Genomic DNA, 18,011 nt, shown 5'->3' on the forward strand with positions numbered 1-18,011 from the left:
TATTTGAACGGTGTGAGGGGTTATTTTAAATAATAATCCGTATTTTAGTATATGATTTATTTACAATATAAATCTTAACAATAAATATTTACAGTGTATCACAAATAACTGCTTTTATTGTAACAAATATTTAAGGCAAGATTTTTGTTGATATATTTTGTGTTCTGTCAAGAAATTTGAAAATGTTTAATTCATAAAGGAATACAGTTTCGGTTAAAAGAAATTTCCAGATGGTTTTGTTTCAGTTTATTGAAAATTTTAGGTCTTTGGTAAGAATATTTTTCATAAATGTACTGGAAAACGTGACTTGACTCTAAATAATTGTATAGGAAGTAGAAATAAGAAAATAAAAGGATTTTATTATACCAATCTGGACATGGAATACGATTGGCACTTAAATTGATATATTTCAAGTTCTTTAGACTTATAAGATAAGTGATTTTAGAAAATATAGAGAGCACTAGAGGGGCTTGTCTGTAAATTGAATATGAGTAAAATTAATATTCTATATAAATACTAAATTTACTAGGCGAAACATGAACTTATATGTTAAAATTTACCCATTATTCTCAGATCTATATAAGCCCCTCAGTAATTACGACAAAAAAATACTCGGATTCATTTCAATTTTAAAATAAATATAAAACACTAAAACTATAACAACATTGAACATTAAATACTAGTTAATCTAAACCTTATAAATTAAATAAAGGAACGGTGTAATATCACTTCGTATTCATTTCCTTTGAAAGACTACAATAAACAATAATTTTATTTGAAAATTGAAATCTTCATGCGCAGATTACGAACTTTCAATTTAAAATACGCGCCATGTAATGACATCAAATTGATCGTTCACAGATAAACGATATCACACAGATAATCTCTACAACGGTAGAAGCAACCTCAAATCAGTCGATTTATTTGTGTGGCAAGAAAAATTAATTGCCATATAATTTTAATTTCTACAATCGTGCGTTTTGTACTGTCGCGGTCGGCCTGTGGCGGGTTTCATCGTGAATATAGGCTCGGTTGTCTTGACCATCTGTTTTGGTGTCCTCTTCCTTCTCAACTGGGCCGTCCATGAAAAACATCGTCAAGAAGAATAGAATAGCACCTGTAATTAAAAATTCATATGGTATTATAAAAAAAAAAACAAATTATGAAAATACGAGTGAACTTGGCATACATCGCCTTGGATTAACAGATAATTCATGACGAAGTTAACATCCACAATACTTTTTCTTTTAACCCACTTGTTGTGTAACTAGGCTACGTACATATGTTACAGTTAGTACAAAACATAAAATGTATTCGATAAGATAATTATTGCAAGGTATTTTTATGTAAAAAAGCAGTGGTGGCTCAGTGGTGAGAACCTCGGACTTCAAAATCGATTAAATCGAAATCGAAAATTGCTAAGTAATTTTATTTATTATTATCAACTACCATAAACACTTACTGATGCCATAGAATCCCGCGTAGAAGATCATGATCGCCTCTCTGTAGCCTATGGCCTTTGACACCGGGTCGACGAGGATAGGCAAGTTCCCGCCAACATTGTTCATGACGAACAGAAACACGCCCACAGTGGTTGAGCGTACTGATAGCGGCACTATTTCGACCAGGATCGCGAACAGAATACCGAACCACATTTCAGCTGGAAAATTAGATTTTAATGCATGATAAAATAAACAATAAAGCGCTTAATGAATGTGGAAGTCTAGCATGCATGCATGTTAGTTTGTTTGTTTGTTTAACCAAGGAAGGTTCCACACCTCCACAGAAAATTTTGTTTTGTGAGTGGGGGAGCCGGAGGCGTTTCCTTTTCATCCCTTCCAGTCTATTCCTTCTTTCCAGTCGTCAATTCTTTCTTAATCCCTATCCTATTGTGGAGCTATCCGTTTGTGGAGGCGTAAGGTCTGCAAACGACCTTACGCTTTTCTAAATGTTCATGGGCAGTGGTAGTGTATATGAGAAATAATCATAAAAAGCGGTTTACCCAGTAAAAAGTTATGATATGATGTAACAAACACAAAAATTTCTATCGAATTGATAACCTCTATTTTTGAAGTCGGTTGAATAAAGAAGCGATTATTATAAATCATCAATATGTGTACTTTGTTCATAAATATCGAAGAAAGGTCAGAGAGATATCATTTTTTATAACAACTTTGCCCGAGTTGAACAAATCTAGTGCACAGTTAGGACTAATGATACATGTAAAGAACCCACTTAAATTATTTTATTACCTAAAAACTACTTATTATTGAGAAATTAAATACTCTTAACGGATTTTAAACGCGATTTATTCAGTACATTATTGCGACCCGTAACCACGCTCGCTGTAAAGTGTTCGAAACGTCGGGTAAATAATATAATGAATAATGTCCCACAACACATTAAATTCTCAAAGGGCCTCTGCGTGCTGGACCTGTGGCCCCGCGTAAGCTTTCCAAAGAACCAGCTTATTATTCTTCTGGTGATACCCGTGTATTAAGGAAATGAGAAAAATAATGAATAAATCGCGTTTAAAATCCGTTAAAAAGTCTTTAATTTCTAAATGTATAATACTGGCGTAAAGCAAACACAAGAAAATACTATCGTTCTATACATTTATAAGCTTCACCTATACGTTTATATGTAACCGACTTCTTTAGACGCTATTCTTTATTTGAATTAAGTATATAAAGCTCTATCCAGATTTAATTCAAACTTACAACAATACAATAATGTCATGAGTTTATTTTACTATCCTCATTAGGATTGCCATTAAATATTTTTCTTACTTTACATACTCTTTAAGTGAATTCTTACCGAATTAAGTTTAAGGCATAAAGGAAGGTTTATATATACTAGTATAATATGTTATCTGTGTTACTACTTAATTAACAATTCAGTAATAGCAACCGACTCGTTATAATTGTAAGTTTGCTGTAAAATCCATCAGTGAGTCCCCATTATCGTCAATAGACTGTGTTTCACAGAAATTTATGGAAGATCCTTTGGTGGCGTGGCCTCTTCGATCAATAACAACTTACTATATTATTGTATGCTGGTAGTTCTATTAAATGAATGTACTTTGAAATAATAAACGAATTCCACTAATATTATAAACGTCAATCACGTTGTAACTACTTAACGGATTTTAATGAAATTTTCTATACAGACAGAGTATGAGCTGACTTGGGTGATAGGATACTTTTCGTTCCGTTTAAGGGAGCATCCTTGAAATAAAACAGGAATCTCGTCTACTATATAATAATTACCAAAGAAGTAAGAGAAGGCGAGTGTTATCATAGCCCATAGCGGCCCAAACACAACAGAGCCGAACGCTGGCAGCGTCGCTATCAGCTGCGACAGCGCGAGCACCAGCACGCGAGACCGCACGCCCATGCGGGACACGAACCTGGAATCATCATCATCATCATCATCATCATCATCATCCTTTTCATCATCATCCTTTACATCAATCTAATCATAAGCCCTATTTAGTTCATATTCAGCCGGTTACTATGTTCGGAAAAGAGAATTGAGAAAATTAAAAAATAAACCGCATTCAAATTGACAGAACTTTACCAAATCTTTCAAATGAAAAAAAGAATCATTAAAATGGGTTCACTCAGTCGAAAGTTCACTCAGGTATCAAACCCAAAGAGAGCATTTGAATCGACCACCTTATTTTTTTTTTGAAGTCGGTCGACAATTAAATCTAAAGTAAAAAATTGTACATCTAAACATCCTATCAGTTTTAAAAAAGGTTAATAAATAAATTACAGCAACATACTTATCAGACACAACACCGCCAACAACAACGCCGATGGAGCCGATGCCCACGGTGACGGCGAACAACCACCAGCCGAGGTCCACGTCTGGGAAGTAGTCGCGGTAGTACAGGTCCGCGTTGTATGCGAAGGTCATGCCACCTGGACAATAAAAGAATATTTATTAAAAAAAAAACAATGAAAATGAAAAAAAAAATGCTTTTGAAAACAACTGTTTATTTCATATAATTATTATAAATAGTACGTACACTGTAAGCTAAACTGAATTGAAACTATTGTTTGAACAAATTCTAAAAACGGTTATATATCTATCTATCTAGCTTATATCTATCAAGTTTAAGCGAAACCACAAGAAGTATAAACTTTAAAAAGTTACATTGGCAACACTTAAAATAGATTCAAAAAACTCTCAACTATTTAAGTCACTTAAAAATACATAATTATATAAGGTGTAAAGTTTTTAATTATTTTAGAATTTTATATACTTTTGTATTATTATTAAAATAACATTAAAGTTTTATACCGCAATGTCTGATAGATGCAGCCAAGCAGAGAAGTATAATCCTGGGCTGCACGATCACGTGCCAGATTGTAACCTGCGGCATCTTCTTGCCAGACTCAACGCTGTCAGATTTAGCATTGCCCGTTCCTAGAAAACATATAGAAGCCTATTTTATACGACATAATGGCAGACAACCTATGTGCAATATTATATGATTATGTTTGTGTGTTTTCACCCCCCACGCAATAACAGGGGTGCTGTAAGTTTGTTGTCGATGTCATGTGCCTTGCCATTCTGCCTGTGTGTGCGTGTTATTTCACTGTGTGATATTTGAAAGCCAGTTACTGCTTAGCTATTTTTCGTAAAAATCGGTCAAAGATTACGACCACCACAAAACGTGCGATTAAATATTTCGCATCCCTCTCAATACGGGCACAGAAAACATAAAGTCATACTAGATACGGGTATCAAAGAGGGTTGGACTAGTAAATTACTATGTTAAATTTTTTATTCAAGATGGCTGAATATGCAAACTTCTATTGCATACTTGACTATGACTATGATTGTATTCTAAATTAATTTTATGCACTGTACTCTGTATAAAACTGAAGTACGTAGTTACAGAATATTACGTTATTTAATTGAAGAATATAATTTCTTAGATAACATTCTACTATAACATAGTAAAATGACATACCGGCAATTCCAAAAAAGGTTTTTCTATGTGTGCTCAGTTTGAGAAAATGTAATATTGTAATTTTATGTAATTTGCACCTACATAGCGTGATACCCAAGACAACAAAATAATTAGAAGTGTTATAAATTATGTACTTATTTTTTAAACTTTAAACTAGTTGTTTTGAAATTTTCTGTAGAAATAATGTTTCGAAATAACCCAACTGTGTAACTTTGAGACTCGTTGACGTAGTTTACAAAATAAGCCGTAAGATGTTGCTAATTAATGTTTTAATTTAATTTTCAGAGCTTAAAAATATTGTTATTAGGCTATACTTCCGTTTTTCGTTTAAAATAGCCATTGTGTTATGTAATATGGGGCAATAGTAACTATTTACATATTATTGTGTGCTTAAATGTTATATGTGTACATGTTTTTATATCGCGAAGGAGGCCGGAGGTCCCTATCCTCTTCCTTACCCTTCTCAGCCCTTTTATTTATCTCTCGTCAATCCTTTCTTTATCCCTTTCCATATAAAGTCGGCAATCCATTTGCAGAGGCGTAAAATCAGCATACGACCTAATACGTCTATGCATATGACCATGGGTAATGGTAGCTTACTATCAGGCAACCCACCAGTACCATTACCGATATTGACATACAAAAATCGTGTTCACTAAATAAGTTTTTTCTTTCTTTCGCTCTTGAATGTATCTGCGATATTTTCATTTCTTCACAAATTCTGCAGATTAGTTTCTATTTTTTATTTAAATAAACAAAAAACTGTACAAATAACAAACCTTCCTCTCCAATGGTGGTTCTCTCCGGTTCTCGGAGAGTGAGGAAGGTGAGGGCTGCTATCACAACTCCCACGATGCCCGCGCTGTAGTAACATAGCCTCCAACTCTGCAATACCATTGCTTTATTAATAACTATAGTCACTTGCATAAGACTTTGGGTTGATAAGAGATAAAAAACAATAGTCTATGATTGTTCGTAGCTTTTAATAAGATTTTTTTAATGTTCGAGCGAATCTTAACAACGTGACTTCCTCGCAAATTGGGCCAGCTTGCTGGGGAAGGTATCACATCCCCGCAAAAGATTTTTTTTAATTATTACCCCGATTACACCCCGCTGGAACTTGGAGGCGATGACAGCCTTAAACATTAAGTAATGATCGACATAAAATGACGAATGCAAATTTTTTCCCGAATTATTATTGTAATTTATTACTTTTATCAACCGATTTCAAAGAGGTAAGTAGGTAAATAGAAGAGGTTATTAATTCGATTTTTGTTCGTGTTCGTTACCTCATAGCTTTTTACTGTGGGAACGTTTTTTTATAACGTTTTTTGTTTTGAAAGCCTGCCATGTGGTCTCATCGAATATCGGTCTAGTACTGATAATTTGAACCCAGTTTTGGTTTTTGATAAAAATAATTGTATTTATGAAAATTTAATTCGATTGTTTTATTGAATCTAAACAAAACAATGCAAAAAAATAACGTTCCTCTTTGATAAAAGTCGTATTTCTGTTCTTTATTATTTATACCGTTAAAATGATGAAACCGGGACGACAGTTAGCTTTTAGATAAACACTATTTACATTTAATATTCTTATCGTACTCAATAAACACTAAACTCCATGTCATGCTTATTTCGCATAAATGTTTGTGCATAACAACAACATGATAACAATAAAACGTATCAACGTTTAGTAGCTTGTTATTTCAATTGCATGGTACCTAAAACGATGAAAGCTGCATTTTCACTGAGTGACATACGCCATAATATATACTAACGGTCCACCTTGGCTTTGCCCGAGGTACATATAGCCAATAAATAGCCTTCCTCCATAAATGGGTTATCTAACACTGAAAGCATTTTTCAAATCGGACTCACGAACTATTCCGAGTTCAAACGAACAAACTCTTCAGCTTTTCAATATTAGTATAGATGTAGGTATCACGGGTGGGGCCGGGGCGGAGCGTTAGTACAATAAATAGGTAAAACTTTTGATTTATGAGTTTGTGACGTTGCAGCACCTCTGGATCTGTAGAACCGATTAGAAAATTCGTTTATCAATAAAAACCTACGTCATATAAAAGTTTATGGGACTATATTTTATATTGTTTTTATCCCAGGTCAACCGAAAGGAAAAAAAGATAGGTATAGAAATAATATCAATGAACTTTTAAAATTTACAGGATGACAGTCATAACATCACACATACAAATCTATGATTAGTTAGTATTATAAACTATTGTATAAAAACCCACCAATCCCCAAGCATTCAAATCGGGAACGTATCTGCCAACCGGGAACGCAATCCCGTAGCCTCCGTAGATTCCCCAGTTGAATATAGACAGCACGAGCGCCCTCTGGTGCTCCGGGAACAGGTCGGTCAGGATCCCGGTCGCGAGCGGGTTGCAGCCGGACTCGCCAGCCGCCATGATCATGCGCAGGATCACGAGGTGCCAATATTCGGAGACGGTGCCCATAAGTAGGATGGCGATCACGAAAACCAGGGTGCAGAAGGAGAGGATGCGTGCGCGGTTGTATCTGCAATTGGTGGATTTGTGGTTAACTGTGTGTGTGTGTGTGTGTGTGTGTTGGAATATGAAGCTACGGTCAGTTACATTATGGTTTTAAATATTCCAAACTTTGTTTTGAGTTACGAAAAATTTTTTAACACAACGTGATTTGTACAATTTATAACATTATAGAATATGATAACACAAAACGGGGGTTTACGGAGTTTTACGGAAAGTTAATTGATCCAGTTATCCTATGAATATTTTATTTTATATTTTTCTGTGTTTGGACATAAGAAAGGATTGACTTGAGGAATAAAGGAAAGGTCTAGGAAGAGAAAGGAAAAGGATATGGGTCTGGCTCCCCTATTCACCGAATAAAACACAGCAGCATGCTACTATTCTTATATAATTCTATAAAAAGCTGGATCATACTTATCCGCGACGACCCCCAGGACCACGCCGACCACAGTAAACACGGCCATAAACGCTGGCCCGGCCAGCACCTGGTAGTCTATGCCGAGCCCGTTGTATCCCCACTCGCAGTAACGAGTCCCGTTCAGAGTTAAGGTTTCGCATCTGGAAGTAATAATGCACTTTATTGTATGGAAAATAGGAGGAAGATAGGAGAAAGACTCACGACGACCGTTACTGAAAGCGTTTGGACGGAACGCAGAGGCGTTTATTTAGTTTTCGGCAGATTATTGTTGCAGTGAGGGTCCAACATAACCCAGACCCAAGGGTCGTAGGTGTGCGTAAACAAACTTTCCACTTTCAAATAAACTTTGGTAGTGTTATCTATATTACATATATTATTAAGTTGAACAGTTTGTTTGGTTGCATGCGCTCATCTCTGGTATTACTAGTTCGAATTTCAATATTTTTGTGTGCGCTGGATAGCCCATTTAGGAAGGCTAATATCACGCTACGAATAATAAGAATGGCAAAGATAATTGTTGCAATAGAAATAAATTGCTAATGTACGGGAACAGACAGTTTATCAATGTTATTTACATAAAATCAAGGCCTTATTGTTATATCAATCTGCTTCAAGTTCTAGGCAAGTAGGAATTTTACTCTCATATGATATAGATATTTTTAGCTGATTTTTAAAGCTGAATAACACTTTCATAGGATATAGTTAATGTACATTTCTTTATTATTACAGATTTAAGAAGCAGGCTACTCCTCTTAAAAACCAGGGTTGGGGTTTTAAAGAATAGTAGAGAGAAGGAAATGGAAGTTCGCCAGCCCTAGATATGTTTTATACAACACGACGATAAAATTATATATTGACAAAGTATTATATTTTGAAGAAACTGATAGCCTTATAATACATACCTATGTTTTAATTTATAAAACGCAAAGGTGACTGACTGATTTATATCCGCACAGTCCAAAAAACTGAACCAGGACAAACCTTTAGAAAAACTGTACCGATCGGGCTGAAATTCGGCACGCCGATGGCCACTGTGAGGCAAGCATACGCTAAGAAAGAATTTCAATAAATACTATCCCCAAAAGGATAGAATAGGTGGTAGAGCAGGATGACGTTTTCCAACATTAAAACTTATTTTTATCACGCAGGCGAAGCAACAGGCAACAACTAGTTAGGTATAAACGACAAGCGGACATACCTTCAGCGCAAAACATGGATGTTTTTGTGCAATCGGGCAAAAACACAGGAGATTGTGTCCTTGAAGCTATTTCAAAATTAAATTGACAATGACAAGCGATATAATAAATAGCGTAATGATTACAATTAGATTAATTTGACGCTCATTTTATGGTCATTTGTAAGGTAATTCGATATATGTCTTCGGGTTTAATTTATGTGGTTGCCACTAAATTACATTAAATCGGAATTAATTTAAAATTGGTTTTGTTTTATAAACAGATAATGTAAACATACAAGTTTATAAATAGAATTATTTAAAAAGATTTTGATGTGACACATATTTAATTCTATAAAAAAATGCAATTAAAAGGCATTCACAGGCGTTGGTGACAGATCACCCACCTGATTCCTTTCTCTGCAACAGTTATTTTTTATAAACTTTAAAAAAATGGTAAATGGCTTCTCTATATGTATGTAAAACATGATTTTTGTACTACGACTAAATTTATGAATTAAAAATTATGATTCTAAAATGATACATAGCAAAAAATTTAAATTTTATAAAATATAAAACGTTTTCAATTATAAAATGTATCTTTGTACTAGTACGGGTCACTGATTGTAATAATTATGAATTAAAGATTCATAGAGTCAGGGTTAAGACTAGGCTATATTATATTTTGAGCTAAATGAATAATGACTAGCTAAGTTATTATTAATTGTGTCTTGATTGCTTTGATGTGGATTTATTTCTAGATAAATGAGTATCGTGCGAAAGTTCAAGCATTCATTATTTACAATTGAAGAAGGCTAATGTCAAGAGTAAGATATGGTTAATTATTTTAATTGCGTATTTTAATATTTTGCATGTTGATTTAACTGGGTTATTAACGGAGATAAAATTGTTTTTCGTGTAAAACGGGTGCTTAGAAATAAGATAGTTATTAGAAACAAGATTAAAATCATAACCTGTATTTATGGATTTGGCGGGAATTTAGGCCAGGAAAGATGCCAATGTAATTTTGTTTACAAGGAGTCTTTCTTGGTTTCATTATCCTTAATGTATTAGTGAGTCCTTTTTGAATGACACGTCTTTGTCTGTATACAATACTTTTTGACAATTCGTATAAAGAATATTTCTTCATGCATTTATGGACTTTGTCATATATGATGGGAAAACAAACATGGACTGTATTCGCGCCTGAAATAATTCTAGGCGAATGATTAAAGACATCCTAGATGCACTTTCTTATCAGGAAATCTGGCTTACATTACATTGAGATGCCAACAACATACATATTATGCTATGTATTCCATTGGTATATATTTCACAACACATTTCTTCCGGTTACATATACGGTAGTGTAATTTTAAGACTTCCATAAGTATATTCATATTGTGGTGTCTAATAAATTGTTTTGACATGATATAGAAATTCTATCTATTAATCTCTATAATCAATTAATATAATATACAACTTTAAAATAATGTATGGTTGTATGTACTGCACGGATTGTGATGTTTTGGCAGTGATGTAGTTTATGTACTAAAACACTTAAGATGTAGAAATATTTGATGTTGCGGATTCGTCCACAAGTATAGCCGCGGCACAGCTAGTAGTCTTATAATACTAGAGCGGGTAAGTAATAACATTTCGTATATGTTTAGAGAGTTTGTTTGTGCTAAGTTTAGTAACGACTGGTCCAATTTCAAGAGTTATTTTCTAACCGTTGGATTTGCATCTGAAATCCTTGAACGCTATAGTTTGTACATTTACCACGGAGGAACCCGAGCGGACAATATAAATAACAATGGCAAGGAATTGATTTATTTATTACTAGCTGCGCCCCGCGGTTTCACCCGCGTGAGTCCGTATCCCGTAGGAATATCGGGATAAAAAGTTGCGTATATGTTATTCCAGTTGTCTAGCCATCTACGTACCAAATTTCACTGCAATCGGTTAAGTACATTTTGCGAGAAAGAGCAACAAACACACACACATCCTTACAAACTTTCGCATTTATAATATTAGTAGGATATGGAAGTGAAATAAAGCTGCTACAGGAAACCCACAGCGGCTCTTGGTGTTTGCTCGCGTAATCAATCATAATTAACGAGCCGAAGTGTATGATATCATCTGTTCTTTATCTTAAAAGTTTATTAAAACAAAACGCTTTGGTCACGTGCACAAAAATCATTGAACAATTAACTCAAATCTTTATACTAACAATGTAATGTACTTAAAATGAAGACGGTTTAGAGTTTATCAATCAATAATAACTTTTATTTGTATATGGATGTAAAACATGCAATTATATGGATTTTAAACTAGTCTTTTTTGAAGAGGAAAGAGCGAACATTATGTATTTAAGATTTTGGAAGTTTATCAGGTCTTATTATCAACATCGAAAAACTAAAATAATCTAAGAAAATACAACCCACAGTATACATCACAACAAACATCACATAAACATTTAGGTAATTCTTGTTTTCAAATTTATTCACACATCTAAATGTGGCGGTTTCCATGTTTTATTTTAGACGAAATATTGTTATTTTTATCGTTGAAAATATTAACTTGGAGGTACAAGGAACTTCCGTATGCAAATTTTGTTTCAATCATAGAGAATTTTAATTGAAATCGTAGGTAGGTAATTGCTTAACCATCGACTATCGGTGTTTATGAATTATTGATATTATTGTATATTTCCTGAACGTGTTTGTATCATTCGTGTCGTATTGTACTATGTGGAATTATGGTTCGTATTATATCATATTATTATGTTAAATAATAAAATTATTATGCATGTAAATCACGGAAGTTGATACAGAAATTCATAAATAATACGCAGTTTCAATTATGTTTCCTTATCTATGTTCTTGATTGTTAACACGCTTTTATTAGCTTCACTCGTACGTTTGTGTGTAACCGACTGATTTAGAATGTGTTTTGACCGAAGACAGGACAGATTTAATTCAAACTTTGTACACGTACACATATCAAGGATCGGTGACAATGCAATAACTTCGTAAGTTTATCGAATAATTCTGATTAAGATCGCCAGAATTTAATTTCTTTTTTTACGTAGTCTATGCTCTGAATAAGAATTTTAGTAGTTGTTTCTATCATTAAAGCGTGCTTTTTTAGTTTTTTAAAACTGTACTTATTTTGTGTGTTTATTGGTTGGTGTTCTTACCTAGAGGCTTATCACTTTTCATTTTTGAACAAAAATAGTACGTTTAGGTGTTTGATGACTTGCAGTTACTTATCTACTCGTACACGAGTATATAATATATTACTTACTTACACTAAATTTATCGCTTTGAAAATGATTTATTATTTTTAGTATTTATAATTTTGTAATAAAAAAAAACAAATTTTGCATAATGTTTAAAGCTGCATTAGACATGCATTCGACCAATGCCAACTAGATATCGCCGAGAAAAAATAGGCAAATAACAGCTCACTAAAGAGGTGAGCTCTTATTTAATATTTTGTTAAGTTCGCTTGACACGTTTTTGTGACGAATGATTGTCATTTTTAGACACCCTTTGAATGATTCGTGACTTTATCACTAGATGTCAAGGTTGTAATTAGGCTGATTTTAAAACTGTTTTAAAAATTTTCTCTCCGTTCGCTAGGAAGCAATCATAAGCAATATGCTGTTGATGATTTTGTTGCAAAAGCTATTTCTAGCTAACCGTAGATGCAAGTAGATACCGACAGGGTACCACTGAAAATCAGAGCTGAGGCGTTAAGCCTCAGGTTTCCTGAGTGGAATCCCTTTTGGCACACGCAGCCAAACAGACATAATTGTTAAGTCTAACCGTTAATATATATTTTTTTTCCTTTTTTTCGATTTATTGTATGCTGTTGTTTTCTGCGATGATCTGTTGTGTGTGTGTATGTCTGTGTCACAATAAATGTTTTTCTTTCTTCTTTCTATCTTCTGTTGTTGTGCTCTGCTCTTCTATGATTTATATTATCTATGATCCCTTACCCCATATGTTCATCTTTGAGTGCGGCATATCAGTGATGTCAAACCATGAGTATTGCCATTTTCAAAAATCATCTTGAGTAATGGTACAGATAATTATATAATACTATACTAATAAAGATTAACTTACATTTCGCTTGAGTTGACTTTCTCGCAGATGACTGGTAACTGACTGAGGTGCAGGTGGGTCGCGTTCAACTGACATGACTTGTCGCCGTAGTGCAAGTCTTCTGCAGTTACTTTTGATGTCGTTCCTGTAGTTAAAATAGTGTTAATAATAAAATAGGTGAATAAGTAAAAAATGCGCTAAATTTAGTATGGATATTAAAAGACCAGCAGGGTCCAGGGTCCAGGATCCAGGGTCATAGTTAGTTCCGTTAATATCTGTAACTATGTCATGTTACCTTATATCTATAAGATCTGTTTCATGCGACAGCCCAAGCCGAGGCCTGTGATCCCCGTGTCCGTATCAGTTCACCCACGTGTCTATGCATACAGCAGATCTTTAGTCTAACATCGAGATTCACCCAAAAAATAATAATGTCTGTAACGTTCGGGCCGATTTTAGGAGTTTTTCAGAGGCAAATTAGTTCTAATCTTACTTTAAAAGTCTCTAAAGGGATTCATTACACCTTCTATCACGAGTTAGCCAAACATCCTGATCGGTCTGAACGTGGCTTTTATATTAATTAAAACCTAAACAAAAGACATCTTAATTTTTTGTCCGGCATCAAAAAAGTTGATTAAACTATTCTAAACTGAAGGCCGATACTTTCCTTTTAGCGTATTTACATTGAAAGGTATAACAAGGTCGAGTTATACCCTCACGAATGTGCGCCTCAAGGACGGCCAAAGTCAAGGTCGAGCTGCAAAAACTTACGCGTGATGCCTAATTAATTTATAATCTGTGTTACTTTAAGTTTCTTAAATGTGCTTTGAATAGTATTGGTTGTACGTGACGAATGCTGAAGTTAGATGCTTAGCGTAAGCTTTTGTAAGAGATTTCAGAGTTAGAGCTACGAGTATAGTATTGTTTTTAGTATATCAATATCAGTTTTAATTTCTAAATGTATTTTCGTGTACAATCAAAAACATCTCAAACATGTTTTTCCTCAAGCCTCAAGTCTCTAGTGACCTAATGATCAAGTTTAGACTTTTTAAGAACCATTAGCAAATTCTTTTGGTACTATAGCTATTTTCTCGGAACGTATGTGTTAGGAATTTATACGAATCTCCTAAACAGAGAGTGGGTCAAGGCGTTACGTATGAATCAAATCACCCAAATCACCCTATGCAAATTGAATTAATCACAAAAAATAAGTATTTGGCGCGAAAAAGAAATGGCTGTATGAATGGATAAATATTATAAAAAAAAATTTAAAAGATGCGGGAAAAAAAGGATGTTTTTTATATATACATCTGCGATCAGTTCAGCTGTCAGCTGCAGTCAGATCATATCAGCGGAGACTATGAGAAATATTAAAAAAAAGCATAATGACAGTAAAAATTAACCTATAGGCTACTATATAATATTAATATATACAATATTCTTATACAATAAAACGAGAAGGAACTTATGAAATAAGACACATTACATACAAAAATTATTAAGTAATTTAAACAGGCGAATAAAAACGACAAGAGTCATAAATACCTATAAGATAATGTCCAAGCTCCCCCAATATGTAGCCGACTGACACAAGCCCGAGCACGTACCACTTGTAATACGCCTTCAATTTCGAGAGCAAGCCTCCGTGAAGCATCGTGGATTATTCTGGAACAATGTGACAGTTATTAAACATGTGTTTTATAAAATAGCTCTTGTAAGTTCTAATACATTTCATTGGGCAGTAAATATATGAGATATTTAGTCCTTTTGTAATAAATTAAATAAAGTACCAACAATTTTAAAAACAATGACTATAATGAATAAATATTTTTGTTTATTTGTAACATGGCTTCCATCAGTTTTTCAACCGACTTCAGAAAAGTGAAAACTACGCTACCTTCCGTGTGGTCCTATTTGAATTTGGTCTAATTCTGACAAGTTTGAAGGTGTTATAATTTTTCGCTAAAATACTTACGGCGACCACAGATAACATAATACGATACTAGCGACGACCTTATAGGTCGATTGTAAGAATGTTTTTTCTACATTAATTCCATATGCAACCATAATGTAATATCAAAGATAATATATACAAAACAATAAAATAACTTCTATCTTGATGCCTCGTACGCACAGCCGCGGTTCAGAGCTAGTATTTTAAATACATGCATTTTTTGCGTAACTAATTTATCTAATTATTACTTTTATCGTGGATAATTGGTTTATCGTCCTTCTTTTTTTGTAATTGTGCCTTCGGAATTTGGATTTCACAGATTCTATCAATTTAAAGATGATAAGAACTACCTATGCATTTAATATTTTGAAGAATTATATTTCAATTTCAGTTTTTAATGTAAATGATTCTGAACTGAAGTTTTATAAGAGACTTGTTTTTGTGTGTGAATAAAAAATTGATTTGTCCTTAGATGACGCATAGTTCCCTTTTATTTCTCTTAAATCACGTCAATCATAAATAAAAAAAAATAACCCTTGATTTATAATATTTAATGTAGCTGTAACCTGCGGAATCACTCGCGCGGTACCCGGGTAAAAAGTAGCCTATCTGCTTATCCAAACTATAATCTATCTCTGTACCAAATTTCATAGTTTCATACAGATACGATAAGTTGATTTCGGCTTGAAAGAGTAACAAATATCCATACATCCATCCATCCATCCTTATTTACAAACTCGTGTTGATTTTATTAGTACGATAAAACGCCATAAGCATTTGCGATTTTAAAAGGTAAAACACGCCATCGTACCGCGTGAAGAAAAATTTAAATCATCGATTTACAAATACTTAAAAGCTATTTTCGCATATCTCTACTACTAAGGAAATCGATAAAATGCTTAAATAAATAGAGTGTGTTTAGTTTATTTACTAGCTTGTAGGCCGGCTTCGCTCGCATAAGATTCTCATACTTGATAAGACAGTCCCACCATTTTTGAATAATATACCATTCATGTTCTTAGACCATGCTAAATTTCATTACAATCAGTTCCAAATACATAAAATGTTTATAAATTGTGTTCTACACTTTTCCGCGACTTCATTCACACGCATCAACATTTCAGGTTATCTACAAATAAAGGATTTTTGGAAATAAAAAAAAATATTGACAATGTTTTTATTTACACCATTAGCGGGCGACTGAGCTGGTGGATCGCTTGATGTTAAGCGATCACCACCGCCCAAAGACACAAAAGCATTGCCGCTCTAAGGAGTATTTAAAATAATGAATCTTCATAGAATCGTTTATTTCTATCGAAAAAAAACGCGATTCCCGCATTAAACCTGAAGCGGCATCCACTTTCAAGAACGTCATTATCAAACCCATTAATTAAACAGTAAACAAACACATCAATCTTCATTTATCAGCCTCAGCCGATAACTCAAATAATCGCAGTTATTTCAGCAATGAGCCAACGATCGGTGTCATGAACGGTTTATCAATAAAATCTCCATATTTAGTATTTGAATTTAATTAAAATTCACCAACACCAATTATGTTGTAAGGTAATGGTCAGTATGTTTAGCGAATAGTAATTGTCTATTTATTTGCGAGTCCAGCTAGACATAACTCTTGGAGTTAGAGCTAGACAGAACTCTGAACCGATCGAGTTTTATTATGGCTCTCGAGCATTGGGCCTGCTCCAACCAGTGAAGGATACTAAAGAAGATGAATGAGATAAGAGGTTACTGTTCTAATGTTTATGGGCGGTGTTAGTTGCGTACCATCAGGCGACAGGCAATGATATAAAAAAAAGTTTCACACGAATAGTTTTTAATACTCTATAAGGCCCTTTTTTTTATAGTGGGGAAATCTTCAATAGATACCCACGGCCCCCGGGGATGGAGCCGTGGGTTATGTCGGATTCTTACCGACCAAAACCCCACTGTGTTCCGTCGAGCCACTTGGGTGAAGAGGCCACGGGAGCTGGTTAAAATTCATCCGCGACCCCCTCGGTATTCTATAAGGCCCTGTAATATTATACATTGTGGAAACAAACTCTAGAAGAGGATGGCGAAGAAGAAAGAAGTTCTGTATTGGACCAAACGAATGCTGTTTACTTGAGCGCATCTTAGCTTCAATCTAGGCTTAACATAAACAACTCACCTTTTAAGATTACAACTAAATACTTCCGCGAAATTAAAAACACAGAAATTGAAACATTTATCCCATTGAAGTATGCAAATTGTGTTAATAAACGATTGTATTGTAAACAAACATTAATTACGGGAACAAAAGTGACTTTCGTAATTCGTAATTATATATCCGACCTTGCTAACAATTGTATGGTTCATGAATCAACGGTTTTACCCTTTCTTAGAATCCAATAACGTAGAAGACAAGATAATGTACGGAATTGAACCGACTTCAACGATTTCGTGATTTGAAAGCGCGTGAAGAAGGCATGGAATTCGTTGCATCGCTGCTTTCAAATTCAAATTTAAATTCTTTATTTGCAAGTAAGGATATTACCTGCATATTTTTCTTATGAATGGTATGATATATATTTAGCCCTCTACCCTCAAAAACTACTCCATCTTGAAGAATACGTGATACAACTAAAAAGAAAACATTTCAATTCAAGTTACAGTTTCTGAGATATCCGTATGCGTATGCTACAAACAAACAAACATACATACAAGCACTTATAAAATTCACTAACATGTACCAAAGCTCTACAATTTGGCAATATAACATACATACACATCGAATTGATAACCTGATTTATTGAAGTCAGTTAAAAAAAAAACTAGTTGAGAAGACAAATTAACAAAG

General features: G+C 34.0%; 1 protein-coding gene across 1 annotated transcript in view; it reads right to left on the reverse strand.

The window, feature by feature from the left end:
- Positions 1-51: 51 nt before the first annotated feature.
- The window catches only part of LOC119836275 (putative metabolite transport protein HI_1104), a 37,838-nt gene continuing 19,878 nt past the window's right edge, over positions 52-18,011 (reverse strand). The window contains exons 2-11 of the mRNA XM_038361563.1: positions 14,767-14,886; positions 13,243-13,366; positions 7,932-8,075; positions 7,242-7,524; positions 5,764-5,869; positions 4,309-4,434; positions 3,788-3,926; positions 3,270-3,409; positions 1,463-1,660; positions 52-1,117 (exon numbers count right to left, since the gene is read on the reverse strand). Coding sequence (XP_038217491.1) covers positions 966-1,117; positions 1,463-1,660; positions 3,270-3,409; positions 3,788-3,926; positions 4,309-4,434; positions 5,764-5,869; positions 7,242-7,524; positions 7,932-8,075; positions 13,243-13,366; positions 14,767-14,875 — 1,521 coding nt within the window. The 5' untranslated portion in view covers positions 14,876-14,886 and the 3' untranslated portion in view covers positions 52-965. The remainder of the gene's footprint in view (positions 1,118-1,462; positions 1,661-3,269; positions 3,410-3,787; positions 3,927-4,308; positions 4,435-5,763; positions 5,870-7,241; positions 7,525-7,931; positions 8,076-13,242; positions 13,367-14,766; positions 14,887-18,011) is intronic.

This window comes from Zerene cesonia, chromosome 23 (genome assembly GCF_012273895.1).
Source record: "Zerene cesonia ecotype Mississippi chromosome 23, Zerene_cesonia_1.1, whole genome shotgun sequence".
Lineage (NCBI taxonomy): Eukaryota > Metazoa > Arthropoda > Insecta > Lepidoptera > Pieridae > Zerene > Zerene cesonia.